This window comes from Falco biarmicus, chromosome 3 (assembly GCF_023638135.1).
Source record: "Falco biarmicus isolate bFalBia1 chromosome 3, bFalBia1.pri, whole genome shotgun sequence".
Taxonomy (NCBI): Eukaryota; Metazoa; Chordata; class Aves; order Falconiformes; family Falconidae; genus Falco; species Falco biarmicus.
In genome coordinates, this window is record NC_079290.1 from 106273819 (window position 1) to 106301117 (window position 27299).

General features: G+C 48.8%; 1 protein-coding gene across 3 annotated transcripts in view; it reads left to right on the plus strand.

Moving 5' to 3' along the window:
• The window catches only part of MEGF6 (multiple EGF like domains 6), a 107225-nt gene that overhangs the window by 35389 nt on the left and 44537 nt on the right, over window positions 1-27299 (plus strand). For 2 of the 3 annotated variants that reach the window (XM_056332289.1, XM_056332290.1), the window contains one exon: window positions 14188-14310. In XM_056332289.1, the coding sequence (XP_056188264.1) occupies window positions 14188-14310 (123 nt within the window). Of the gene's footprint in view, window positions 1-14187; window positions 14311-21707; window positions 22027-27299 lie in introns of those variants that run through there. The other variant, XM_056332292.1, reaches the window with a different exon arrangement.

Sequence of the window (27299 nt, forward strand, 5' to 3'; positions counted from 1 at the left end):
TTTAGGTGGAGAAATCAGAATGGCAGGTTACGTGACTTGGCGGTGGGAAGGCAAGGCAGTGAGTCTGGGATGTATCTGGAGCCCAGATCTCCTGCCTCCCAGTGCACGTGCGCCTGGCGCTCAGACCAATTCACTCATCTTCAGTCCCTATCTGAACTCTTTGCAGCTTAGCCTGTTGCAACAGCATTTCTTTTGAACCCTCCAACTCCATTTTGATAATGTTTCCTTGATTCTCTGTGGATTGCATTGGCTTTGGATCAGGACGATGTAACCCGGGAGAACAAAGCTCCGTGCTTTTGCTGCCTCATCTCATCAGGTGCGGAGCTGGAAGCCTGGTCCAGCCTGGCTGCTTTGCTGCAAGAGCAGGAGGCGTAACTGGGCTCTGTTCAGGGGTGATGTGCCGTGGGGACACGTGGCTAAAGATCACCAGCTACCTGGTGAATGCAGAGCATCACCCTGGCATGGACTTCTCTGCAAGAAGCAATTAATAACAGGACAAAAGTGCCGCTGACATTCACACCTTCATACACTCAGCCTTGGCAAACACATCCGTGATCTCATGGAGCTGAGGTCACTTCAAAGATGTGGAAACTGTGAAGGAAGTCTCTTCAAGCTCCTCCGTAAGAGGAATACAGGTTCTTTCCCAGGAGAGCCATCTTGCTGTCTTTCCATGAAATGCAGTTTTGGCCATAGAGTGGGAAAAAAAAATCATCAAACACCAGCCCATTTGTTGAGCTCCCGAAGGGAAGCCTTGGAAAGCCTGCCAAGCGCAGTATATTTTTATATTGCATCCATTATATAATGTGTCAAGAAAGAATTCTCTCCACTATGGAGAGATGTTTATAGTCCGTAAGGTTTTATGGCAGAAGTTGAGAGTCTAAGGTTACTCTCGCTGAGGCTCGCCAGACTGTTGCCTCTGACTTCAGTGGGAGCAGGTCTGTAGAGTGCGGGGGTAACCTTTGTAAAGAAATAGCCTGGCTGAATGCTGTTGCCCGTCCCACCTCTCCATCTCCTGAGGACCCTCGGGAAGATAAAGTGGAAACGTGCCAAAACTGGAAATGGATTGGGCATGGCAGTAGAGAGCGAGGAGCTTAGTGGAAACCAGTGACACAGTACAGGAGCAGACAGAAAGAGGAGAGTATCTCTGGTGGTGTGGGCTGAAGTCTGGCTGAGGCTTGCGATGGGCAAGGAGCTAAGGAAATCAGGAATCATACAACATTGACAGGAATAAATGTGTGTGTTCTGAGTGGAGTGAGAACAATCGATGAAAATCATTGTCTCGCCCCTTAATGGAAGCCTCATGGAAGATACCCAGCACACCTAGTTATGTGTATGGAAATACTTTCAGATCCGTGAAGCTGTTATCTCTTGCAGATGTTCCTCCCTCCAGAACATTTGCACAGCCTAAAGAAGTAACTGGCACTGATCTGGCAGGTATTCGCACACATTCCAGCAGGGACAGACCGATCCCAGCAAGCCGTTTGCTTCTGCATTTCGATGCAGGTGAAGAGATTGCAGGCATGATTTTGAGTCTCCATTAGGTCAGGGAGACTCTGGGAAGTCCCTGGTCACAGTTTCATGGGAAAGATGGTTGTGTTGTCTTGGAGGAAGCCATGCAGCTGGGAAAGGTGATGAGCAGAAATGCACCTCTTGTCACGCGTTTACCCAAACTGAACCACTGACATGGTTGAACTTCATTTTCCTTACCTTTAAAAAAAGAAATACCTTAAAGAGTAGACAAAATCCTTTGGAACTCTTCATGGCATAGCCCATCATGTCCAGGGGTCGAATTAAAAAAGACCTGCAAAGTTTACAGTCAACGTACATCAACTCACTGTCTTCTGCAACTTGATAAAAATTCATAATGGAAGTTCATAAAAATTTAAAGCCCTCATTGTGATATTGATTAAATGTAATTTGGCCATCTAACATATTTATATTTGTGAGAAGTTTAACGGGAGCCAAAAATGATAATGCAATCCCTCTGGAAAGGTTGGCTTTTACTAAACAGGAGATGTAAGATTGCACATCCACCGTTGGTACATGTGGGAATGATCCTGCTGCGGTGAAATGAACCTGTGGCCTCTAGGCCGTCTCCCCTGGAGCTCTCCAAACCTCTGCTTACAGCAGACAGTGCATGTATATACATATGTATGCATCTTTATATGCATGCTGTTGCATTTCCTACATCAACATGCCCTAACAAGCATCGCAGAGATGAGTCGCACGCTGCCCTTGGCATCATAGCAGGTACAGCCTTGTGCTCTGTGCTTTATGACACAAAGATTATGATTAAAAAAAAAATTAGAAAAGCCCAGATACATCAAAAGTGTTTGAAAAATGATGCATAAGCGACTAACAAAATTAAGATGATGTCAGTTTGGACAGAGAATTACGGAAGAAATTATGGGTGAACAAAAAAGCCTGTGAAAAGCAATGAACATTGCACGGCGTAAGTTTTATCTGAGCACTGCAGGAAGCTACAGAGTTGTGAAAGATAATCTGCTCCCTGCAGACCGCGGCAGATCGCATCAGGCATGTTCTCTTGAAAAGCTGTGCTCTGTTGTTTCTTTTTTTTTTTAAAAAAAAAAAACAAAAAAACACAGAGATTTCCTGGAGGTGCTGCCTGTCATGGCTGTTTTATTATGTCTTTGTTATTGTAGATCAGGAGGAGACAGGCTGAGGTTGTCTGAGCATTTAATATAATCCGTGGAAAGACATTGAGTTTATAGATGGTTAGATGGGTAAAGATGTGAATCTGAAAGACAGGAAAATATATAATCCATCCTTACAGTTTCTCCTTTTTACAAATCTGGTTATAACCTTGTATTTTGCAGCTTGTCTTTTCCACCTTCAATACCCTTCTGCACCTGAAGCACTTCTGCCCAAAGCAGGGGCTCCGTCGCTTTCTGCAGCAAGAACTGAGCAGTGAGGGGAGAGTCCCATGCCTTGGGTTCCTTGTCCTGGGGCCAAACTCTTCCCTCGGTTACACCCTTGTGTTCTCCAGGGCTGCAACCCCAATGCACGCTTTCCCTGGGCGGCAGTAGCCCGGTGGACCTCCTGCCTACACCATGGGAAAAAGCCGTTTTTACGTAATTGGTTGCCAAAGCCCAGGGTGTGCTGAGCTGTAGGAAAGGGAAACAAAACCAAAATGAGAAAAACAACAAAGAAAGAAACAAAGAAACAAAAAATCCCCACCAAGCATGGCTGTTATGTTTAATTTCTGCTTTGCTGACAAACTTTTTGAACAAGTTTACTGAAGAAGCAGCAAAGCTGTAACACCAATGTGCTCGTGCCGCAGGCTCATCGGTTTGGCAGATTTTCAGAGAAACAATTGCAAATACCGTCTTTCAACCCACGTTCAGGCAGGCAGAAGTGTCTGTAGGACCCATGCAGTTCTGTTATTTCTGTGCATAACTGCTTAGATAAGGCATATTCTCTTATTTCCTTTCGATTATCAGGAGTGCTCGTCACTGGGACGATGTTCCGTGAGGTTGGATGGACGGGTTGTTATAAGGGCTGTAAACCAGGGTAGCTCAGATTCTCAGGACATCACCCAGCTCCTTTCCCAGTGCCGCTGTTTTAATGAAGATACGCTACAGCAACTTGATTTTTAGAAAAGAACTACCCGAAGTTTCATCTTTGGGTGAGTGCATCCCGTTCAGCGGCCCTTTCCAAACTGCTGCGTCTGTTAAATTTCCTTCGGCCAGAGGGAGGGGATAGAGCCTCTGCGCTGCTCACCCATCCCGGGAGCTGGGGCTCCTTCCAGCGCCTGCCTCACCCTCGGACTGTGGTGAGAACTTGTCCCATTGAAGAGCTGCAGGGTTACCCCTTTGGAGTTAAATAAAAAATATTTTATCCCCATTTTAACCACTTTTAATCTATATAAACTCTAGAAGTTTTTGGGTTTTTTTGGTCAAACATAACACAGCAACTTTTTTTAATTTTTTTTGTCTTCTTAAAGGTCACTTCCCTACAAAAGAAAGGAAAAAAAATCATGCTTTTTCAAAGCTTATGGAGGTTTTTTTTTTGGGAAAAATCATTACAGATAGAACTTATATTATGTGTATGTAATAGTGTATGTGTAAGTGCAGATTCTGTTGGAAAAACAGATTTCACAGGTTTTGTTTTCTTCAGGAGACTCCCTTCTAAGAAATTAATCTGGCTTTTTTTTTATTTGGTCTTTGCTGGCTTGCCAGTTCCATGCTGTGAGTTCTGGGGACCTGAACCATCCACCTTCGGTAGGTATTTAAGAAACTGAAGTGTCCTGTCCGGGCATGGATGCTGCCCTACCAGCAGTATATGCCCCAAACCTTCCAGTCTTGTAAGTACTAGATGTGAAGGGTCAGTCTTACACTCGTCTGACCTGGAGTTTGCTGGAGTTCTGTGTGCGGCCAGCTTGGGCTGGCTCGCAATTGTCCGTGCTAAAGAGGAAAAAGGCAGGTCTCGGGATCTGAAATGCTCAGGAAATGGAAATTCTCCCTTAGCAATAATAAATAATGAAGCAGTTAAAAATTATTTTAGGAAAAAAAGGAAAAAGTTGATGATGGGAAAAAGCAACCACACTGTTTCTCACTAGACAGCAGCAGACAGCAGTCCAAGCATCACCGCGCTTTTCACCCTGATGGTCGTTGTCCCAGGTGTCGTCGCAGAGGTGTTGAGTCAGGCAGATGGTTTCTGAAACCAGGAATCAAAATCATTCTTCTACTGACCTAGCCAGCGCAGTAACATCAGTAGGAACACTTGGTCTCGGACACCCATTCCATGTTTCTGAAGCCAAGACTGGCATTGGATCTCTCCTGTAGCCAGAGAGACCACGCTGGCACAAGGCCCCAGGCAGCAAGACCGATCTCCGGACCATCACAGAGCAGAAACATCCAGCAACCACTTACACAGCATCCAGACAGATGATTTTCTCTATAGGCATCAGGTCAGTATCGCTGACAGGTATTTGGGACTGAGCCAGCTGAGGATATGAGCTTTGCATTTTCCAGATAAGTAATTCTATTTTCCTGGGGATGCTGGTTCACCAGTGGGGAACGGGGAGGCCATACAGCTGTCTCGCTTGGAGTGCACAGCTGATCTCCGAAATATCTGCCCCTATATTTATAATAAAGGCTGTGTTTAAATGAAGAGAGAGAGGAGAGAGCTGCCAATAATGAGCTGTTGGTGTGCAAGTGGCTGTGAGGTTAGGGAGCTGCTGCGATATCTGCCAGGGATGTCTTGGCTGAGTGATGGGAGGAGAGTCACTGCAGCCACCTTTAGAGGATGTGCAAAAGGAAGAGTCCCAGCAGCAAGAGGGTTTTCCCTGAATACTGGGAATGAATCCAGTCTGCTTGCTCTATCCAAGGTGAGGAAATGGGCTGCTGAAAGCAGAAGGAACAAGAATGAAGACAGCAGTATTTGAGGTTCTGCTTCTCGCTTGCTCCCTCTCGGGCAGAGCCGCAGCATCCTGGCTGTCGGCAGAGCACCAGCAGCATCTGGGTCCCTCTCACGGCTTGTGGGAAAAACCCCGGCAGCACGAGAGCCTCCTCGGACACCGGCATGAGGTAAGATGAACGTAAAGGATTGGAGAGAGCAAAGAGAGTCAAAACCACCTGCACAGTGGAAGCTTTTGGCTCCACAGAACAGTCACAGTAAGAACCGCAGAGGAATCAGTCTGCTCGTGGCTGGGAAATCTGCAACTTCCCTGCGCTCGGAGGGGAAAGGGCCCTTGTGAGGGGGAGCCGAGCCTGGTGCTGCAGCTTGTGACCTGCAGCCCCGCGTGATGTTCCCACCCACGCTCTCCTGGCTGGCAGCCTGACACACACAGCCTCACCTTTGAGACACATCCCAGTGAGATCGTCCCTCCCGGAGTCCTGCTTCACACCCTCTTTCCACAGCCTACATGGTGATCATTGTTTTCTGATTTGGAGAGGGAATTTGGTGCCAGCAAGGTCCCTGTTCACAGTCTGAATCCTGCAGTTGTGCTTTCAGCAGACGCTGGCACTCCTTTTGCCAGGCTGGCGTGGGCTGCGGTGAGAGATGCTCTCCCTGCCCCCGGCTCCTGGAAGCGGTGGTGATGCTCTCCAGGCTTGGACCATGCCCTGGGCTGCCCCGCTGCAGCCAGCCCCTCAGCGCGTGTGTGGGGGTGGTGGTGGTGGGGTTCTGGAGACCTGTCTGCTGACACCCGTGGGTAACTGCTCATTCATAATCCACCGGCACATTGCTACTGCAGCACTTTCCAGGGCTGCCATCCTCAGCCAGGAAGAGATGGCAGTGGAACACGAGAAAACCTCCTGCCAGCTCCTCTCACCTTCCTGCTGGCTGATTTTACTCAATTAAGGGAAATTAAGCCATGTAAAATCTTAACCTGGTGGGATGGGGAAGAGGTTGGCACATTGGCACCGAAATTTGGACCCTGGTCCTCCTTTCTAGGGAATTGCAAGTTATGCAGATAGCTGAGATGATTTTGTGGTCTGCAGTGCGCTTACCTTTTATGAGTTGTCAGGATAATGTACAAAGACATTCCTTTTTCTAGCGAGGGTCACGTTCTCTGCCCTGAATCCCCAAAACTCGGCTGATGTGTGTGCTTGCGAGCTGGGAGATGACTCTGTGGCTTCATGGTGTGTTTTCTGGGTGTGCTGGAAAAGGGGCAGCCATTGTTCAAGGGAAAGCCAGATGCTGGAAACTGGGGCCTCTTGGCATTTAAACTTCCTTCAGGCCTTTTTACAAGATGTTGTAAAGTTGCTTGACAATAGGCTGTGAATATTAATGGTCTCTTAGCCCAAAGGCAGATTGGAAAGGGGGGGGGGGGGTTGTTATCAGTTTAAGTGGATGGTTTCTTTCATGTGGGAGTGTGTAACCTCCATAAATAAAATACCAGATGTGCTTGAATTCTGCTTTCCTTAAAATGACTTGAGGATTCTCATACAGGGTAGGAATACCTACTGTTACCAGTATTTCGTTTCAATCTTTTCCTAGCAAAAGGTATCAAAGTGGGTTTGTGAATGCTGGAGCATAGCAGCCAGGTCAATGCAGAATGAGTACCACCACTGCGGCGCTCAGCCATGGTCCTGAGGCTCTGAACTCTTCAGATCAAGCCAGGTTTACCTGCAATTCCAAATCCCATCGCAATAATGCAGATCCTCCAAGACGTTTAGTTTCTCAAGAGATGTGGTTCACGTTTTGATTTGGAGGGCTCTCGGTCTGGCTGGAGCCCTGGCCCGTGCTGGGAGAGGGCTGGGCAGGGACGGGGACAGGGATGCAGCTCCTGGCAGGCACCAAATTGGGATGGAGCAAAGGAGATGGCAGGACCTCAGCTGGACCCGTGAGCAAGCATCTGAGCCCAGTGCTAATGCCACAGCCCTCCTGATGGCCAGCCCAAAACCCACCCCAGCTTTTGGTCTGTCTGTCTGTCCGGGCTTTGCATAAGAACATACATTGATGCGTTTAAAAGGACTTTTCTGGGCCAGCAGAGAGAAATGCCAGGAGGATAATACAGGTAAGCAGACTGTACAGTGCCATGCAGAAGGAAAGGCACAATGCAAAGACAGTCAGTCACTGCCCTTCCTGATACTGGGAGGGACTTGGACTCAGCTGGAAACTGGGAATATATTTGGAACAAACCTTGCACAGGTGCAAGGCTAAAGTAGCAGTATGAAATTCTTCCAAAGCGGATGAATTCAGTTTTATGAGAAACGTGGTCATTGGTTGGGTGCGACTGAACTTCTATAAAAAGCCTTAAGTATTCCTCTGCAAAGCTGCTTAAAATTATGGATATTTAAAAAAAAAAAATTAACTAAAATGATGTATTTCTTTTCATATTGCAGCCCTGCCACTTCAGATGTCGAGGTTGCTTTCAATCTTTGAAGGCTAGGCTGTGTCTGGGAAGGATTAAATAATTCAGGGGTGATTCTATCATAGGAACCTTGTGGTTGTTTCTGGCTAGCTTGGGCACTGCATAGGTAGGTAGACAATTGCTAAAGATAACGAGCATGAATATAAACTACTGCAATGCTGTAAAACCTGTAGTGATCACTGCCTAGAGGGAGCACAGAGCTAGAAAAGTGAGGTGATATCTAAAGTCTAAATTTTATTGTGTTGGAGCATCTTTCCTCTAATTAACCTTTGATTCCTGCCTACCTTTAATTTAGTGGGGATGTGAATTATCTGAAGATTGGTGTTTTTAAATGAGCACAGATTATTTGGAGAAACTTGTTATGTGCTTGAATGTTCAGTACAGTATTTTCTTATCTGTTCCTAACTCTCTTAAAAAATAAAAAGGAAATGTATGTATTTTACAAACAGATTAGTTGAAACCAATTTTTAACAGAAATCTTGTATGGAGTTTCACAATTGATTTACATTTACACGGCACTTCAATAATGTATGAATAAAACTAAGGATAGAAAGAAGCCTTTCTTGGGGAACAGGTTTCCAGGAGCTCCTTGACATCCACTGCCCATGACCTTAGAAATCAAGTATAGGTGGAGCCTGTGGGTGTGATTCGAGGCGACCCATACTTGGTTTCAAGGGTCTGCAGGGAATCTACAGAGAGGAGCAAGCACGTTGCAGTGCATGCTCTGGCTGCTGTGTTACCGCCACGAAAATGCGAGTGCAGGAAATGCCAGCCCATCGTTGCTGAGGTTCACATGGGCTCAGTAGTATTGGATACTGGCTTTATTTTTTTTCATTTTGAAAAACCATCCAATGCAGGTGAAAAGTTGAGTTTCCCAGGTGATAGGAACAACAGGAGTAATCTGGACACAGAAACCGCATCAAAATAACCTGAAGGGTCTCGTGCAGTCCTGCCTCCATTCACCCCTCCCCTCCAGCTGAGCTTTTGAGAAAGCTGCAGCAGACTTACATCCATGACCCCAAACATTTACAGGTGATTGTGTACCTGCAAGCACTTTTCTGAGCACCAACGAGGCTGTTTGCAGTCGTTTCGTTCCTTGCTATTGAGCCACATGCAATGTTGCACTCTTTTCTACCCCAGGCTTGTCTTGTAAAAAAACATGCAATGTTCAAGTCTGAGTGAGGATCATGGTCTCTCAGGTTGGATTTGAATGATGGAGTTTGGACAGGGCTAAGACTTTTGCCAGAATTGCATGCTTTGGCTGGATTCCCTACGAGAAGCATGGAGGTTCCACGAGTTTTGCCTGGCTTCAGTGGGAAATGGTAACTTGTCCCTTCTTGTGCTCAAAGCCAGCCCTGGTTTCCGTGAAAGTATTTCAGACATTTCAGTGAACTTGAACTGAGTTTTATGTTTGTCAGGAAATATTAGTCCAAGAAAGCTCTAGGCAGGATTAATATTGTAGCAAAAGAAGCTGGACGCAAGGCAGTGATTTCAGGAACACACGGTCCGTGGGCCAGGTTTAGGTCTTGGCTGGTGGCCTGTGGCACCAAAGGCACCGTCCCTTGGGGGCAAGGAGAAGAGTGTCTGTAATTGTGGGTGGCATATGGCATGCATGCCGAAATGCTTCAGTGTAAGCCAAGCACGCTGAGCGAGGGAGCGCCTGCAGCCATCACACCTTTCTAGAATACTGATGGGTTGTTTCAAAGGTGCACAATAACCTCCAGGGAATAATACGGGCTCTTGCCTTCCGAGGGCCCGCAAGGACTGATTCCAGCCCAGCTGCTCTGAGTTAGCTCGCAGCTTCGGGAGGGTCAGGTTTGATTTAGGGACCAAGCTTTACCGCTCTCTGCTCGTGACACCTGGCTGGTGGTGACAGCTGATTCATGGCTGCCTGGCAGAGGCAAAATAAATCTCGTACTTTTGTGCTGGGGGGTTGCTGGCAATTTCGAGGTATCCTTTGTTCAAAGATCTTCTAATTCAGGATGGCCAAACAGCCCTAAATTGATGATAGCGAAATAGTTAACCTCGGCCTCCCCGCTTTTTGAAACAAGGATGGGCCGTAGTATCTCCGAGCTGCTTTTCTGCGGTCGCTGGCAATTAGTGCCCTGGGAGTGCGATGGCACTTTCACTGGCTGAGGTGCCGGCGGTGGCAGGGGACAGGAGCCTGCTCTGGCATTCAGGCGATTCAGGTTTAGGAGGAGCCGTGGAGACAAGCACTGAGCCTCCCCGTCCCTGTCCTGGTCAGTGCAGGGACTTCCCTCTGTTGACAGCTTTCATGCTTTGCTTGACTGCCCCGAGAGCACTGCTGGGACTCCCTCCTTTCGAAAGTTGGGATGCCTCGCTGGGTGCAGTGGCACAAAATCAAACTGGGGTCAGCTCTGAGCTGGAGCAGCTCCTGGGCAGGACATGGGGGGTCGGGATCAAGGCGTATGGGTTAGACAGGCCGTGGTGGTGCCGGAGCATGGGGTGAGTCAGGGCATGAGGAACACTCATCCTTTTATTTATGAATCATATGTTTCAGTCACGGAGGAAGGAAGTTTCACAAAGCTTTGATAAATACAAGCTCTATGAAACCGAAAAAAGTGTTTGCAGAGTCTGACCACAATGCTTATTTTTACAAAACGTGGAGGCAAGAATAACTCTTGCTCTCACTGCATCTTCTGGGGAAACTTCTGGCTCACGGGGAAGCTGCAGAGATTGCATCCATTTAAAAGATTAAAGGGAACTTTATATAAAAGCTGCTGTTAAAAAATTATAATAACAAAACCCCCTTCAAATATGCTAGACTTCAGTTGTACCCAGCACAGACACAGCATATGAAACCCTTCAAGCTCATTGACTAACTCCTCTCCGTCAGAGTTTACGCAACCTGACAGCAAAGACTTTTGAAAAGCCAGTGGCTGATTTGTGACCATCTCACAAGAGGCTTATTAAACCAGGAAACATGATGAGGATGAGCAGGGCCAAGACAGACAAATTCTGGATTATAAGCTTCTCCCTGAACGCTCCTAGCAGGCTACTTGCATTGTGGAAGGACCTTCAAACCGATAAGCCTTTCTTCCTCCTCCCCCCTTGCCTGACTCCGCATGACAGATGTTTCGGTGCCCTTTTAACTTCTAAATCATCAGGTTTTCAAATTCTTAAGCCTTCTCCAAGTTTTATAAAATCCCACAGGGTCGCATTTCCTAATTCCCCCTCTGCTCTCCATAACAAGTCAGTGAGTATTTCTTTGAAATACTGCACTGCCCGGTCAATGCGTCGAACCACTGGTACTGTTTGTGTAAGTAAAACCCATGTGATAATGGCTATAGGAACAATGCACAAAGCAGGAACAAGAATTTGCTCTTGTAGTGGTGAGCATCACTCACAGCACTTGGATTCACTTTTCTTATAGCACGTAAACCAGGGTCTGTCTTGTCACCAGTTAGCGTCGCTGCCAGAGCTGGCGTCTGTCTGGAAACCGTTCACGGTGGGACAACATGTATAAGGTTTGCCAGGTCTTTGGGGAGAACAGGAAAGGAGGAAAAGCTTTAACTGATGAACCGTTCGTTCCCAGAACTGGTTTATAAAACTCTTCCCCTTACAGTTGTGACAGTAACACACCTTTCTTCAACAGACACTGCAATAGGCAGTTACAGCACATGAAAATCTAATTACAATTTATGGTGTTGCTGAATTCATCTTTGTAACACCTGTAGCATGGAAATCCATTGTCAGAGAGAAGGCAGGGGAACTGCTGGGTAGCCCTGCTCACCACTCAGTAACCTGTCTTACACAAAGCCTTTGGAACAAGCCATGGGTCTCTGAACACTGGCAGGTTGCTGCAATGAGAGGATTAAGCAAGTATAAACCCTTGGGGATTTTGTTAAGCTCTAGCAGGTTTTAGGATTTCTGAAAGGTAAAACAAAACTTGCACGGTCTGGTGTTTCAGAAGTAGTTAGGGAACTCCGAGCCCAGACAGGACTGAATTAGAAGAGGCTGAGGGAATTAAACGCTGCGTCTCTTTGATCACATCAGCCTTGTTTTGATCCCTGTCTTTCCCTGCCTCTGTTCTTGGCTGGTAATACGTTTCATTCTTTACGACTTGACAGGTTTGTGCACTACCCGCAGACACCTTTTATTATTGGTATCGCAGGAGCGACCGAGGGCCTGTTTTATCCTGAATAAAGAGCATCACTGCAAGGGATGCCTCTGCAAAGAGCTTTCCTGCAGGTGGGGGAGGTGCTGCCGGCAGAGTGCGGTGGGTGCCTGGGGCACGGTGGCAGCTCTGCTTGTCCCCATCCCTGTTCCCATCCTCGTCCCCATCACCACTGGCAGTCACACCTGCAGCGAGCGCTGCGCTGCGCTACTTCACGGTCCCTATTTGCAGACCACTAAAGCATAACACAATAGCTCACCTCAATATCATTTTTTTTTCCTTTCCATGGGACGTGCTAATAACACGTGCAGAGGTCCACAGCGGTCCAGCTGCCTGCAGGCCACCTCTTTGTGGCATCCTGAAGCAGAGCCAGGCTGGCTGCCCTTCGAGGAGTGCTCCCTCTCGGTGTGGGCCTGTCCTAGCCTTGTTCCCTGGGGCTTGTCGAAGGATCCCGTCTGCCTCTGGCCACAAAGGCAGCAGAGCTGGAGTCGGGCTCAGAGCGAAGAGCAGATGGGAGTGGGGCTGGCTGCTGACAGACAGCAAGCTCTGCCGGCTCTGGGTGAGCAAAAGAAAACCAAGATTTATCTGCAGTAGCAGAGGGAAATGTACAGAGTATAGTATGGCTGCAGCACAGGGTTTTGGCAAAGCTACAGCTCATTATTCTTCCATCCAGACCAAATGCCTTAAAACAGTATTTGTCTCCATATTTCTACTTTCTTTTAAGAAGGAAATGCTTCTTTAAAGAGAGAAAAAAAAAAAGTGGCTTCTTAAGTGCAAATACATTTTTAGAGTGCCTCGCTTAGTGCCAAATGTCAAAAATTTGCCAACAGCTGATAAATCTTTTTGAAACCTCCCCATATATTTCACATGTTGAACTGAAACTTAGCGTTTCTTAATCTGGGCTCGATTTTGATCTGTAACTGAAAATATTACACCAGCCTAACATCGATGTGGCGCAAGGTTGCCTCCTTCCCACCTCGCTGCCGGTCTCCGTTCCCCGCCGTTCCATAGGCAGATGTTCCCGAGGCTGTGGCAGGAGCGATGCTCATAGCTGAGCCTTTGGTATTTCTCCCAGGGACCAAGGATGCAGGCTGTGTGCTGGAGCAGGGATGGGCAGTCAGGCAGAGCTCCCTGGCTGGGTCCCGCTCCCACACCTTCCTGAAGAGCCTGGGCAGCTGGTGCGGGTAGGCTGTCGCCAGCGGGCTTCGGGTACTCCAGCCTCTTCGCCCAGGGTGATGTAACCGGTTGATGCGCTGTATGTTGGGAACCTTGGCAACTTACACTATTTTTATTTTTTTTACTAATTAAAGTAGCTGTCATGTTTTGACGAGGTGTGAAAATGCTTGAATGGGAAGCATCTCCAGTGCTTATTAATAGCTCCCCAATGGACTCGGGGGGGGATGCTGCCTTGGAGTTAGAGGGGCAGTACAGGGTTCAGTTCCTTTGGGTCCCCAGTTGTTAAATCCCTGGGAACTGAACGGAGGAGCAGAGGGAGCCTGTGTTTAGGTAACAAGGAAAATAAGGGTGGGGGGAGGGTGATGCCTCTGTTTTTACCTGGTAATGAGTCATTCACTCTATTTAAAAGGTAATTTGAGAAAGGTGCTCCCCATTACTTAAGGGTCTGGCCCACCCCAGGCTGAAGGGAAGAGAAATATCTGGTTTTGGTAAGGTAATGTGATTTATTCTGGGCTTGAGTTACAAAAAATAGTAGAAAATGTGTACTACATGGATATTTTGGTTTTGTCGACCTTTTAGTTTAGTCTTCTCTGGATTAATACTATTCAGGCAACTTGGCATGGGTTTCTTTGAAGACATTTTCGTGGGAAGCTATGATAGTTCCACCACTCTGATTTAAGACAAGAAGATAAAACTTCTATACCAACAGATTTTTAATGTGAAAAAAATTTGTTTGCTTATTTTCATGAGCAAGATGGCTATTATAGAGTGTAGCATCACTTTGTGATAACAGATATATTCTCATGCATATGAGTGCCAGCGTTCATCCAGGATGGGATTATTTTGGATAGTGCCATCTTGAGCATTTGAGCATCTAACGAGGGGGATCATTTTGTACTGGTTAATGTTCTTGTTGGCGGTGAAAAGTTAGGAGACTAAGCCGCAATAAGAGCGGTTGGGTTTGCTGTCGTGCGGTACCCCGAGGTCAGTCCGGCGGCAGCAGCTCACCTGTGCTCCCCCTTCTCTCTTGCAGACGTGAACGAGTGCGAGACGGGCAACGGGGGCTGCGAGTTCCAGTGCTGCAACACCATCGGGAGCTTCTACTGCAAGTGCGCGGCGGGGCTGCGGCTGGAGCAGGACGGGAAGGCATGCGCAGGTAGGGGTGCGCGGCCGCCTGGTACGACCCCAGCCCCAGCAGCGAGGGGCTGCAGGGGGATCGGCACTGGAGCCATGGGTGGCAGGGTGGCTGTCAGAGGAGAGGCTTTTGGGGAAACCTTCTCATACAGTGCACGCTTCTGATGTTGTTTAGCCACCCAAGGTGCTCTCTGTCTGCTGAAGGTTTAGAGGTGCAAGTAACGGGCATAGAAGGAAAGCCTGACCTGATAGAAGTGATGTTTTCAGGGTGACATCTTGGTCCTGTTCAAGTCGATGGCATGTATTGTATTGCCTCTAAAGAGGTGAGATTTCTCCTTCGGCATCTATACTGTCACACTGTTCCCTGCCTTCCCCTTCACATCTCCTGCTTTCAAACCAAAGCCAAAGAGAAGACACAGCTTTGTGTTTGCAAAATGGAAATACTGGATGGGATTTATGTAGCATCCAGAGCAAGCCTCACCTCACGTGGCCATTTCTCCTATGGCTCAAATCTGTTTTGCACCGAGTAGATTCCCTGTCCTTTTCTCCCTGACTGTTATCTGTGCAAGTGCTGCATGTTTGAGTCGGCTGGAGCTGAGAGTCAGAAAAATGCAAAAAGCTATTTGCTTATCAGAGCCAAGAGCAAGATACATTTTTCTAGAGTATCTTGCAGTTCCAGGATTCACTGACAATATCATAAACCCACCTTTACCGGGCTCCTGCCATCCAGAAATCTGAAGCTCAGGTATTCTCTAGGGTGACACTAAAATGCCTGCTGCAGGGTACTTTATTGATTGCTTAGGATGGTCACGTTTTTGTGGTGGAGTTCTCGCATATTTTCAGCACTGGTTTGCTTAGCAGAAGTCCAAAAGTATTCCAAATAATTAACAAAGATTGCTGACAAACTGGGAAAGAGTCATTTCTGTGGATATCGGTTTGGACACTAAAGAATTCTGCAGAAAAATGTCACTTTCTTGCCAATTTGGTACATTTGTCTTGTTTTGTTGAAAATAACTGGAAAGTATTTCCTGGCTCTATACCACTGTAGAGATGTGTGAAATAAACAGCTCTGCCCTTATCTTAGCCAAGCTAAAATATTTTCGGTTTCCCCAGAATTCCCCTGATGAGGATTAGCTTCTCAGATGATTAAGAGGTTCAGGATTTTGGTGAAAACAAACAATCTGGGGTGGTTTTTTCCTTTTTTTTTTTGTTTGTTTGTTTGTTCGTTTTTAGGGGAGACAATGTGAATCCATGTCAATATATTCTTAGTATTATTTGTAACCAGTCATGCCCACAGAGCCGGCAGTTGCCCCCTCTATCCCCTTGTCGCAGTGGAGGTGGCAGCCTGCCTCCGTCCCTCCCCGATGCGGTGTTGGGGGCAGTGGAGCGGTCATTGCCATCATCCTCCTGGAGCTCCTTGTTCAGTGTGCAGGTTTCATCACGCACAAAAAAAGACCATGGGAAAGATTAAGCTCTAAATTAAACAGAGACTACAATTTGCATTGGGTCACATCACTCATATACTCCCATTTTGCTCAAGTGTAAATCTCTACGCACCAGCAAAGCAGGTGTTAGTTACCCTCTCTGTGGTTTGTGCTTCTCCATCAGTCTTACTAGCGTGACAGTGGGTGGACCTTGCTGCACTCACCACTTTTGACATTAACTTTTATTTCTGCGTCAGGTAAGGAACTCTTTCCAAACACCCTGAATGCTAATGCGAGTATGAAGAAGTGGATGGGATTAGATCCGTGTTTGTAGAGACGGGGCAGCTTGAAAAGACAGGAGGCACTCATTAATGTTTAAAGTTTGCAAAATATTCAGCTCTTCTTGATCAAAGTCCTGATGGAGCCTGAACAATGCAGCCTGGGTCTCCAAAGATGAGGTTATATATTTGGAGCCCTTTGCTGGCTCTGTGCTGGGCAGGAGGGTTTGGACCTTGCATCTTTTCTGAGGGTGGCCCGAGGAGATGAGTCGTGGGTTCAGAAGCCAGCAGTTCACTTGCTTTACCCTTGTGACTTGATTCCTGGCTCTTGCCCGGCTGGGAGTGACGTCAAGCTGGCCTCTTCAGAGTCCTCCTCTTTGAAGTATCTGCTAAACAAATAACTACGCAATAACATCAGCAGGATGTTTTGTGTGGGGAGGCGGAAAACTACCAGGACTCGGTGTTTGCTTCTAAGGTAGGAGATTTTTTTTATTAGAAAAAATTAATCTTGCCTATGTGAGGCCCTCCCAACCTAACCTCTGCTCAGAAACAGAGGGATGGTATGGCTCAGGGCGAGCTTGCTGCTTTTCCTGCCCAGAATTGGTTGAAGTTATGCTGATTCACTCACTGTAGAAATATGGAGGTGGAGGAATACCCTTGCAGGAGCAAGGGGCAAGAAAAGGAGTTTTGCTCATGCCAGGGTGCCGGTTGGTTGGCTGATGACTGGGATCTTAAAATGAGTGCAAATGTTCTCCTGAAACACTGCAAAGAAATGTAAGAAATTCTTGAAACCTTTGGCTGTCCAGAGCTTGGCACACTTGGCAGGCACAACGATGAGCTGAGATGGTCACATGTGGCATCTTCCGAGCAACAGGCCCCCCCAGTTCCTTCCCGCTGGCTGCCATGTCCCAGTGCCAGTAATGCCTACCCCAGGACGGGGCTGGGGTATGTGTCTGTGCGTGTGTGTGCATGTGTGTGCATGCACGCTGCTGGCTCAGACCTGGCCTGGTACCTTACAGGATGGCTCCTGGCTTGACCTTATCCACGAAACAGGCAGAGACGGGCAGTAGCAGCAGCAGTGTTTGGCTGTCCAGTGTGTTTTCACTTCTGAGCTAAAGGGATTATAGTTACAAAGAAAATCTGCCCTTGGATTTATATGGTCCTGGGCTGTTTGCTCATGCTACCAGGAAGGGGCCAGTCAGCTCTGGTACCCATCTGGGGTCTGACGAGCTGACATTACAGCGCTGAGCCCCTGGGTGGTACCAGCTCTCATCCTTATTTACATGGTGTGAACATGAGCTAGTGATCTAGAGTCACAAAGAAATATATTTGATACGCTACTAATTCTCATATGATTTACCAGTATCAATAATATACAGCTACGCAGGGGCTTGTAGAGTGTTTCTGTTTGGTTGACTATGGGATGGTTACACCTGTAACCATGAGCCTCTCAAGCATTGCTGTATTTCTAATTTTGGCTATAGCAGACAAGCTGTCTTTAGAGTGGTTTGGGGACATTATGTGTTGGTTTTTTTACCAGAAACAAACAGGTTTTCTTTTTTACAAGCCTTTTTGAGGTATAGCAAATTCTAGGGGAGCTCAAGTTCTGTTTGAACAACATCTTGAGGTTCTGCTATACAACGTTATGTGTTAGAGACCTGAAAGATGTGGAAGCCCCTTTTCTAGATCCATTGGCCACCACTGCTTCAGGTCTAAGTTACATCCCAGGGAAAGGAGCTCATTTTTGCAGTGGTACTAAGTCATCCTTCAACTTCCTTGTTTCGCTGAAGGAGGTTTTGCAGGAAACCAGGGTGCTTGCACACACTTTTGGAAGAGTCGGCATGCACAGGGTCCTGCACTAGTGACAGGCATGATGGAGAGAGCTCAGCCAAGTATGCAGTGGAGAGAGGTCTTAGAAAGCATCATAAACCAAACCTCTAAAATGCGATTCTCACAGGCTTGTTTATTTTATTCTTCTAAGCACCACTTCACATAGAGAAGAGTATTTTAACTTTTCATAGCCTTCTTAGGACAAGGGCATTAGCTCCAAAATTAAATGAAAATTCACATTTTAGCTGGATTGTTCATGCACACGGGGGGGTCTTAGTTCATTTAATTGCCAGCTAACGTTTTCCTTATGCACATGCAGAGGGGTTCAAAAATCTGTCTGGAATACATTTCAGCATGCAGTTATTAGCATGCATAACTGGTACATGCTAAATTTCTTGAGCTATTTGTTTATCTGACTCTTCATCAGCCAACATTACGGCGCAGCATGACGACAGAGCGCCTGAGCTGTGAATCCATGGAGTCAAGATGTCATAGCCGAAGAGATTGGCACCTGAGGTTCCTCTTGGTGTAGGCAGATAGATCCAGGTGGTGCCAAAGTTCTCTCTGACCTCGGCTGAAAGACTAGCAGGAGAGAGAAGTGGCGAGTGACCTCCCTAAGCTGTAACTGCCTGTTAGAGGGGTAGCCTCTGCTGTGGACTAGCCTTTAACCGCAGTGGTGAACCTTCCTCTTCCAGCTGCTGAAACCGTTTGAGTGGATGATCCTGGGATTTGCACCAGCCAAGCCTTAGTGTCATGAGGGGTTCGGGGAACTATTACGTACCAGTGCCATGGGCTGGTTAATCCAGGTGCCATTACAGAACACCGTATTACGGGGATTTTCCCCCCTTTAAATTCCCTTTGAAATGGGTCAGGGAGGGCTCAATGGCTTGTTTGAAATAAGCCAACTCCTGACTGGAAGGAAGAGGGAGAGTTCAGACTCCGCACCTGGAAAAACTACAAGCTCTTAACTTTTCCACTTTGTATTCCTCCGGTATCTTCTTCAGCTATAATTGATGAATAAGATGAAAACCTCGCCTGCAGTAGCCCCAGGTAGCTGAGGCTGGGAAGCTAACCCTGAACAGGGAAAATGCCCCCCGGGGAAGAGCAAAGCGCATAAAAGATGCTGAAGCAGGGGTTGTAAAGCGCACATCCACTGCTGGCCACCTCAGCTGTGCAAAGCTGCGTGAGCCAGCAGCTGTAAATCTTCTTGCACTGCTTGTATCCCCTGGCAGCCATGCGCCACGTGCTTTTTACACACCAGACGAGGCGACGGCTCATGCTGTGCTGACCCCGAGATCGCAAACCCTGTGCCTCAGCCGCGTTCCTTCCCGCTCCCCTTCTGTGTTTCACCTTTTGCATTTTTCTGGACTGCTTCCATATTTTCTGTTCGGCGTTTTCCTTTTAACTGTAGAATCCTGTTTCAAACGTCAGAAGAAACTTGGTTTGGGGTTTGGGTACTCTTTGGATGAAGGTTCCAGCACTCGTGTTTACCTAAGCCGGTTGACCTGTGGCTGTGCAGGGATGACTTAACGTGCTGTTGAACTGCAAAGTGCCGCATCATCAGCTGTGATTTGTTTGGGTTCTTACGAGAATTTATTAATGCCGAGACTGAATCTGAATGAAATTCTGTGAGAGTTATGGGTTCAGCCCAGCTCGGTCGCTGTTTAAAGAACCCCTCTGGATGTTCATGCTCTCCTAGCTGGTTCCACAGGAAGCAGTAACGATTTGCTGCTGATTGTAATGTGTTGCCATACTCAAACCAACTCTTAGTACTTAATCAGCTGAAGTAAATTAGGTGACAAGGAAGCTCGAGCTGGCTCAACCCTGGCCAAGCATAACTTATTACATAAGCAGGATTCTGTTTATGTTCAAGCCTGATGTACTTTTGATACAGAGCCATCTGGAAAATTCTGAGCCTCTCATCATTATTGATTTTTTTTCTTAGCAGTCTAAGAAAGGATGAGATTGAACAAGTTTGTCGCATAAGTTGTTGAACATCAGCGGCTGTGCTAGCATCCGTTTGTGCAGGGTGAGGAGCAAGCACTCTTTGTCGGGGGCTGCCTATACCCAGGTAGTAGAAATTTCCAGGTCATGGAGCCAGTGGAAAGATCCCTTTGGTTGGTGCTTGTGGAGTCCGGGGGTCACTGGGAGAGCTGCGCTCGCTGTGACTCATCTGCATTCCATGCAAGGCTGATTTAATATAGACAATGTCTTAATAACACCACTGAACTGAGGAAGTCAGTCTAAACCATTTTTCATAGCTCTGTGGCAACATTCATTTTTGCATGTCAACACTACTGGAAACATTTACAGGAAAAGTGTCAACACTAGCCATCGGAGCGGCTTAAATGTCGCTGCTCGGAGGGCGTACCCCCGAGGACCCGACCTGGGCCAGCAATGAAAATTCTTGACGCCTGGCAATATGTTATTTCTAAACGGGTGAAGTATTGGATAGATGGAAAAGGGGCTTCTAGCAGGACGGCAGCCCACGACCATGCACACAGAGGTGTGTTGCAGAGCACCACACCGGGACAGCCCATCACGGGGCTCAGGGAGGGCAGGTATAATTTCTGGTGCCTCTTGGGAATACCCCTCCAGCATTTCCCCTCCTCCTGTCCCTATTCTGCCCAGTGTCCTCCCTGCCCCGGTGCTGAGCAGCATCTCGGGGGGATGCTGCTGCACCTACCAGGCAGTGAGAGGAAGATGCGTGTTAATTGGCTGCCGGGCTGTGGCACATCAGTGGTTTGCACAGATTTTTACCTCCACAGACCGTTTCTAACAATGTGCAGTTCAGAAAGATTATCTTTTTTTTGCCATAAAGTAACTGAGAAATTTTTGAGTCAGATCTTTTTGTTAAACTTGAAATATTGATGAGAAGCAGGTGAACTGTTGCGATGGGTGACTATTCGGATGAGCTGAAGCGGTCCCTGAAATGCTTCCGCTTGGAATGGGCTACAGAGGGGACTCGTGACTGGAGTCCACCTTCCTTTGGAAACCGTGGCAGAAATAGCCTTAAATCGTTATTTTCTTTCTGGATTCAGCTTCTCTCTGTGTTTCAAAATTTTTCATGGAATGCTATTCATTGCAGCCTAAACCACAAGTTTTAATTTGGAATTTTACTACAGCCAAATAATACTGCTAAAACATCTCAAAGTAGCAGGCTGTGCTCTCCCTCAGCTCAACCCTGCAAGCACATTGTTTCAAAACATTCCAGAAAGTTGAATGAGGCTTTTGAGCTTGCCTCTGGAAAATCCAATCTGTTAGTCTTGTTTAATGAAAAAGGTAAAATAAAAATCTAGGCTCCGTCTTGCAGGAAACAGTAATGTTATGGTTTTCCTTGGGGTAGCCACAGTGGCCATTCCTCATCTGGGCTTGACTCTGTGGATGAAGATTTCTTTTCTGGCATTATTTTAAGAGAAGCCCGGTGAAGGTTTGCTGTTGCTTGCAGTGCCACCAGCTGCGGGATGCTGGCGGGGCGGTGGGATGCTGCGGGGCCCTGGCCTTGCACCCTGCACGTGATGTGATGTGTGAGTGAAGCCCCCCACGCCGCAGCTGGGCCGGGCCCCCGTGGGGCACCCTGCCGGGCCCCCGTGGGGCACCCTGCCCCTCCCCCCCCCCCCCCGCTGTGCCCCGATCTGGGACAAATACGCTGGTTTATTACTTTTTTCCTGGAGCTGGTTCTGCCCGCCCCACCCCCTACGGGGGGCAGCGATGTGGCAGCGGGTCCTGCGGCTCAGCCCCTTCCAGGCGTGAGCCCCGGGGGCAGCGCCGCCCCCCACCCCCCCGGGGTCCCCCCCCCGCCCCGTTCCCGCGGGCGGTCGCCCCGGGGCTGCGGGCCAGCAGCTCCCCCAGGCTCGCTCCTCCCGCGGGGGGGTCCGGGGGTGCGGGCCCGGCCTCACCTGGGGGCGGGGGCGGCGCGGAGCCCGCCCGCAGGCAGAGCCGCCCCTCCGCAACGCCCCGCGCTGCCCTGCGCGCCCCGCGCTGCCCTGCGCACCCTGCGCTCCCGGCGCGGTGCGGCGCTGCGCGGGGTCGGGGCTGTGGCCGGCATGGGGCGGGGGCGGCTCTGGCTACTGCTGGGGTGCTTGGCCTTGCTGGGTGCCCCCCCGGGCGCCGCCGGCACGCACTACCCCTACCTCTGGAGGAGCTGCTACCCCTGCTACGGGGGGCGTGCGGGTTACGCGGCGGGGCACCCCGAGCTGCGGGCAGGTAGGTAGCGGGGCGGGGGTCTGCGGGCAGGTAGGTGGGGGGGTGGGGGGGGGCTGCGGGCAGGTCGGTAGCCGAGGAGGGCTGCGGGGGGCTTTCTCCCTCCGTGCTGGCACCCGGTGACCCCCCGTACCCTCCCCTCCCCGCGCCTCGCTTGCTGCGGGGGGCGGATAACGCGGTTGCCGGCGGGGGCTCCGGGGCTGGCAGCGGGAGTCACCGGCTGGAGTCACCGGCGGGCGGCCAGGCTGCACCGCCGGCCGCGTTCCCACCGGCCCCGAGTGCTGCTCCAGCACAGCCTGCGGGGGCTGCCGGTCCGGGGGCTGCTTCTGCCAGGAGGAGAAAGACCCAGGAGTTTCTTTCCATCCGCTGCGCCGGTTCTTTCACACGGTCCTTTAAAAAACAAACATACGCGTTCCGTTACGGTACGTTGGTTAAGTTTTTCCTCGGTTCTGAAGGATCTTACTCTGGTCCAGGGCAATAAATGAAAGATGATGCTGTTTTATCAGGAAACTGCCCTGCCTTTCTCTCTGTGAGGCTCTCGGAGTTGGGGTTGCACGAGGATCGTGCGGTGGAGCCTTGCAAAGGACGGAGCTCAGCATTGGTGGCACTTGATGCGTAAGGGGAATCCTCTGGCAGCATCGTGGGGGGATGAGGAGTGTGGGGGCTGCGGCTGGTGGATGCGGTCGGAGGAGCCACATCTCGCAGTTTACTGCTCTGCGCCGAAATGTTCAGACTCGGCAGCGTCTGTTTGAAGCAAATCCCCAGCAAAGGCACCCCGAGCCCTTGCTGTGTGCGTGGCGCTCGGCCAGCCTGGGTGTCCCAGTGGGCAGGTGGAGGGGCTGGAGTCACACTGTGCTCCCGCTGTGTGCGGCAGCGCCTGCGGCCAGTGGTACCCCAGCAGTTTGTCATCCTGTCAGAAAGTTTGAGGCATCAGCAGCCTGCGGCTGCTAGCAATAGATGGAGGTTCCAGCATACCAGAAGGTACACGATCAGCTTCAGTCGTTCCATTTCCCCGTCAGTAAGGAGCAAAACTTGGTTCTTCCCTCTCATTGATGGGTTAACTTGTGCTTGTTTCTTTCTTTTGCAAGACTTGTGCTTTCTGCTGCGCTGTGTCCGGCACTGTGAGGAGGTGATAAATGTCTTTTTGCCACTTTCTGATCCCTTTTGTTGAACATTTCTGTGCACTGGCCACTGGCTTATGTGTGATAGTAGATGGGTACGTTGAGCGAGGTGTATGCTCTCCAAGTACACACACACACCCCTTCCTCTTTGTGTGTTCAACTGACTTAGTGGCAGATAAATTTTGTGGTTGCCTGAAGATTTAGGTAATAATGGAGAATATGTGAAGTTCACTAAAGACTAAAGGATGCTTATGAGTAATGTAGACATCAAGGAATGCATTATCTCATCATGAGATAATCCTAATAAATAAATGCCCCAAGCATTTATAAAAGTGATATCAGTACACTTGTGAGATGTGCCAGACCTTCAGAAATGGGGTGAGTTGCTGTTTTGTTATTTATAGATCAGATGTTTGTCTCAAATTCAGATCGCGTTTGCTGTCTCCATCCAACTACACTAGCTCATACGACTTCTCCAAGACAAGCTCCTGAGATCCAGCTTTGTGTCTGGAATATAAACCTCCAGCTTTCCCTTCCCTACTGTGTAATTTGCCCGATCCTGATTCTGCTTATCCACAGACAGGTAGCTCTGTGCACGCTCGTGGCTTTATCCTGATTTTTGTGTGAAGTATCTTTCAGTCTGCAAGGCTGAGGTCTTTTCTTGTGTTTGGGAGGAATGGAATTTAAAGCTTCGAGCAGCAAAGCAAAGCACCTTCACCCTGGCCTTTTGGCCATTCTTGCAAGTGCTCTGAACCTGGGGGAAAAAGTAATCTACTGAAAAGTTTTACCTCTAAGCCTCTTTTTCCAGGAAGCTGGGTTTTTTCATCTTTAGAAAAGGAGTGAATATCCAAGCCAAAATCAGGCAGGTAAGCTAAGTATGTCTTTCCTCCAAGAAGCTGTGTCTAATGTTCTTAGATAGTTTACAAAGAAGTAGGTGCAGATAACAAAATAAAACAAGCCCAAGCGCACCCACCACAGCCTTCAGGCCCACCCAACTGAGAACAACAAAAAAAGACACCAAAAAAAAGATGTATTCTCTCTTTCCACCTCTGAAACAAGTGAATTTTGGACATGTTGCAGCATGAAATACCTTTCCCCTGAATGGTGCTTTGACACAGCCAGCAGATGGAGGGTGAAGGCTGACTCGGGCAAACACCTTGGTCCTTTCCTCCCCCAGGACGAGCTTGTTCTGCTCACACCACTGCCGTGCCCCTAGCAGAGCGAGGGGGTCTCAGCCTCCCATCTGCCAGGAGCGCTCGGAGGTGCTCTCTGTTCCCTGCACTGCCCCAGTTGCTGTCCAGAGCTTGCTCTGCAGGTGCTGGTATCAGAAACAAGATGATTTTTCAGGGAGCTTAATTTTTGGCTTTAAATGCAAGTTGATCCTCAGGAGAGGTGACCTGAGATGAGGTGCTGGGGGGGGGGGGGGGGAGTTCCCTGAAGATGTGGCCCCTGGGTTTTGCAGCCCCTCACCCACCAGCGTGCAGGTAGATAGCCCAAGGTACGCGGGAGCGCTCGGGTGGCAGGAGCTGGGTGGTAGGAAGCTGGTGTCACGCCTGCAGGCAGTAGGGCAGAGGAGAGAATCGTAGGGGCGCTGTTCATCCCAAACTCGGTATTACTGTGGGTTTGGTCGGTAATTTTTCCTCCGCTGCTTGAGCGTCTCTTAAACAGGTAGTAGCAGACGTTCTCTTGATCCTATGATTTTTACAACACCACGCACTGGTTTACTTGCAGTGCGTTCCCACTTGCCAGTCCAAGCCCTGCAAACTCTGCAGACGTGTTTCTCTCAGCCAGCTGCAAAAGCAAAGCGACCACAAGGAACTGCTGTAAATGCCTTTCATCGGCAATTTTATTGTATGAATGGAGAATGAAGAGGTGTTTTGTGTAATGGCAGTGGATGTTCCATTGAGGTTTTGAGTGCCTTAGAATGCCTTCTGTGTGCAAACAGTGCTCTGTTGGATCCTTGTGTTAGAGTGGCTAATTGCAGTGCTGTGCATCGTGCCCTTACGCAGCTAACCTTTACAGGAGAGGTCGTGCTCTGCTGGGGACTGGCATTAAATCATCACAGTGTGAGTAGACCTGGTACCTTGATATTCTCTCTGTGATTCTCTAAGTATGTCAGAAAACAGCACAGAGCATAGCTGGTCGCTTTTATTTGATTATATGTTTTCCCTTAGCTTCTTCAATAGCGACCTGCATTTCCATCCGTCGGTACTGTTGCGTGTCAGTGTTTATCTCCATGCGGTTAGCTTCCATGGCATGGCGCAGGGACCAAGCCGACATGCCTCTGCACAGGTATGTCTTCTCAAAACGGCACCCTCAAAACTCAAAACACCACAGAGAAGTGGGGTAAAACAAAGCTATGAAAGAAGGTTTGAGTGGGAGAGTATAGCAGCAAGTCAAGAGCGGGCTGCCTGCTTGTTGTTACGTGCACCTCTGCTCCGCTCTGAGTAATAGCTAATTATCAGCACCATCCGGAGACAGAAATGTGAGCACAAATGAGAGCTGGGCGACTCTCCCAGCTGCTGCGCTTGAAGGCAAAAGAAGGTGAGCTGAGGACAAAGCAAGTGACTGAGGCGAAACAGCTCCCTGATACATTTTCACTTCATCAGATTATTCTAAAACCAATGCACCCGTTTCTGAAGCACCTTTGGAGACTGCTGCTCTTGAGGGTGGCCCAAGTAGTGTGGGAAAGCTGTGGGCATCTCCTGTCTGCCTAGGAGTGGCTGCAGCAGAAGGAACGCCAGCCCCAGTTACTCTGTGGAGCTCTGTAAGTGCCTTCAAGGCTTTCCTAAATGCCTGGTTTACAAGAAGATGAAAACTGAGGGTGTGGAGGCATTTTGACTGCCCAAAATGACCTTTCTTCTTTCCTCACATGAGTCCCTTGGATTCTGAGCTGAGACCAGCCTGAGGCAGGTACTGTTCTTCATTTAACTGGAGAAGGGAAAGGCTTCCAGGTTAGCCGAGACAGGGCAGGGCATCGCCTGCTCCCATGTCTTCCTTGCGCTGCTGGATCCAGCTGTTGCTGAGTCTTGTCTACAAGGGGAGGGTGGAAGAACGGGGCCTCTCACATCTCCAGGTTATCCGTGCTAGGGACTGTGCAAGAGACGAAGTAATGCATAGGAGTTTTCCTTTTACCACATCCCAGCACTGTTCTGTGCCCTGAGTTTCTGATGGGTGTCTGTAGGTCGGGGCAGCAGCGGTGATGCTCTGCTCCACGACTCGGGAGCAGCCAGCTTCGGCCGCCCAGCGTGCTGCTCTCTTGGTTTGTCTCCTTCCAGTCTCTTCTATAAATTGCTGAAGTAGTTTCAACAAACTGGTACCAGAAAGATAAAGTCACTAAATCCCACACATGCTCAGCCTGATGGATTTTAATTAACCTTTTCCCTGCAGCTCTGCTCTGTAATCCAGGCTAATTGCCACAGGGATTAAAGCCTGGCACTGCTTTTTGGCCTGACAGAGTGAGCCTCAGCAGCCTATCTACTGCCTGTGCTTCCAGCTGGGATCCGTCTCCTCCTCCTCAGCCTTTCAGAGGAGATAAACTGCCTCTGTACCAAATATTTTGTAATTTGCAGAGCTGCTGTTGCCACTTTCTTTCCTCTGACATGGAGCTCTTGGTGGAGATGAATCATAGTATTTCTTCTCAAAGGACCTGTGCATGGTCATGGAGTGCACTTAACCAAAGTGCTCCTTGCTCCCTCCTCTTTTTTTTTGTCTTGTGTTCATCTTGTCTACATTTGATTGCAGCATTACCCCTGTTGGTCCACATAGCCAGAACCTGGGGTCTGACAGAGCATCAGCTGTTTCTTGGGCAAGCCCTGTGTCCTTATGGATGAGGACATGAACTCTGGTTTCCTTACACAGCAGGGAGGTTTCCCCACCCAATAAATGAAGTCCCACTCCCAGGCTCTTGCCACGTTTGGTTTTTGTGTCTGCCTTGGTGGGCTGTGGCCGGTATCTGCTTCCCTGTCCGTGCCAGCGCAGCGGAGCATGCAGGCACTTGGGCTTGGCGAGCCCCATCCATCCTGGCACGGCTCTGGGTTGCTCAGTGTCAGCTACCCTCCCCTGAAGAAAAGCCTGTATGCTTCTAATTTTCTTTCTTTGGTATACTAATTTCAACCAGATTTTGTCAGTTCTCCAATAGGAAAATAACCTCAG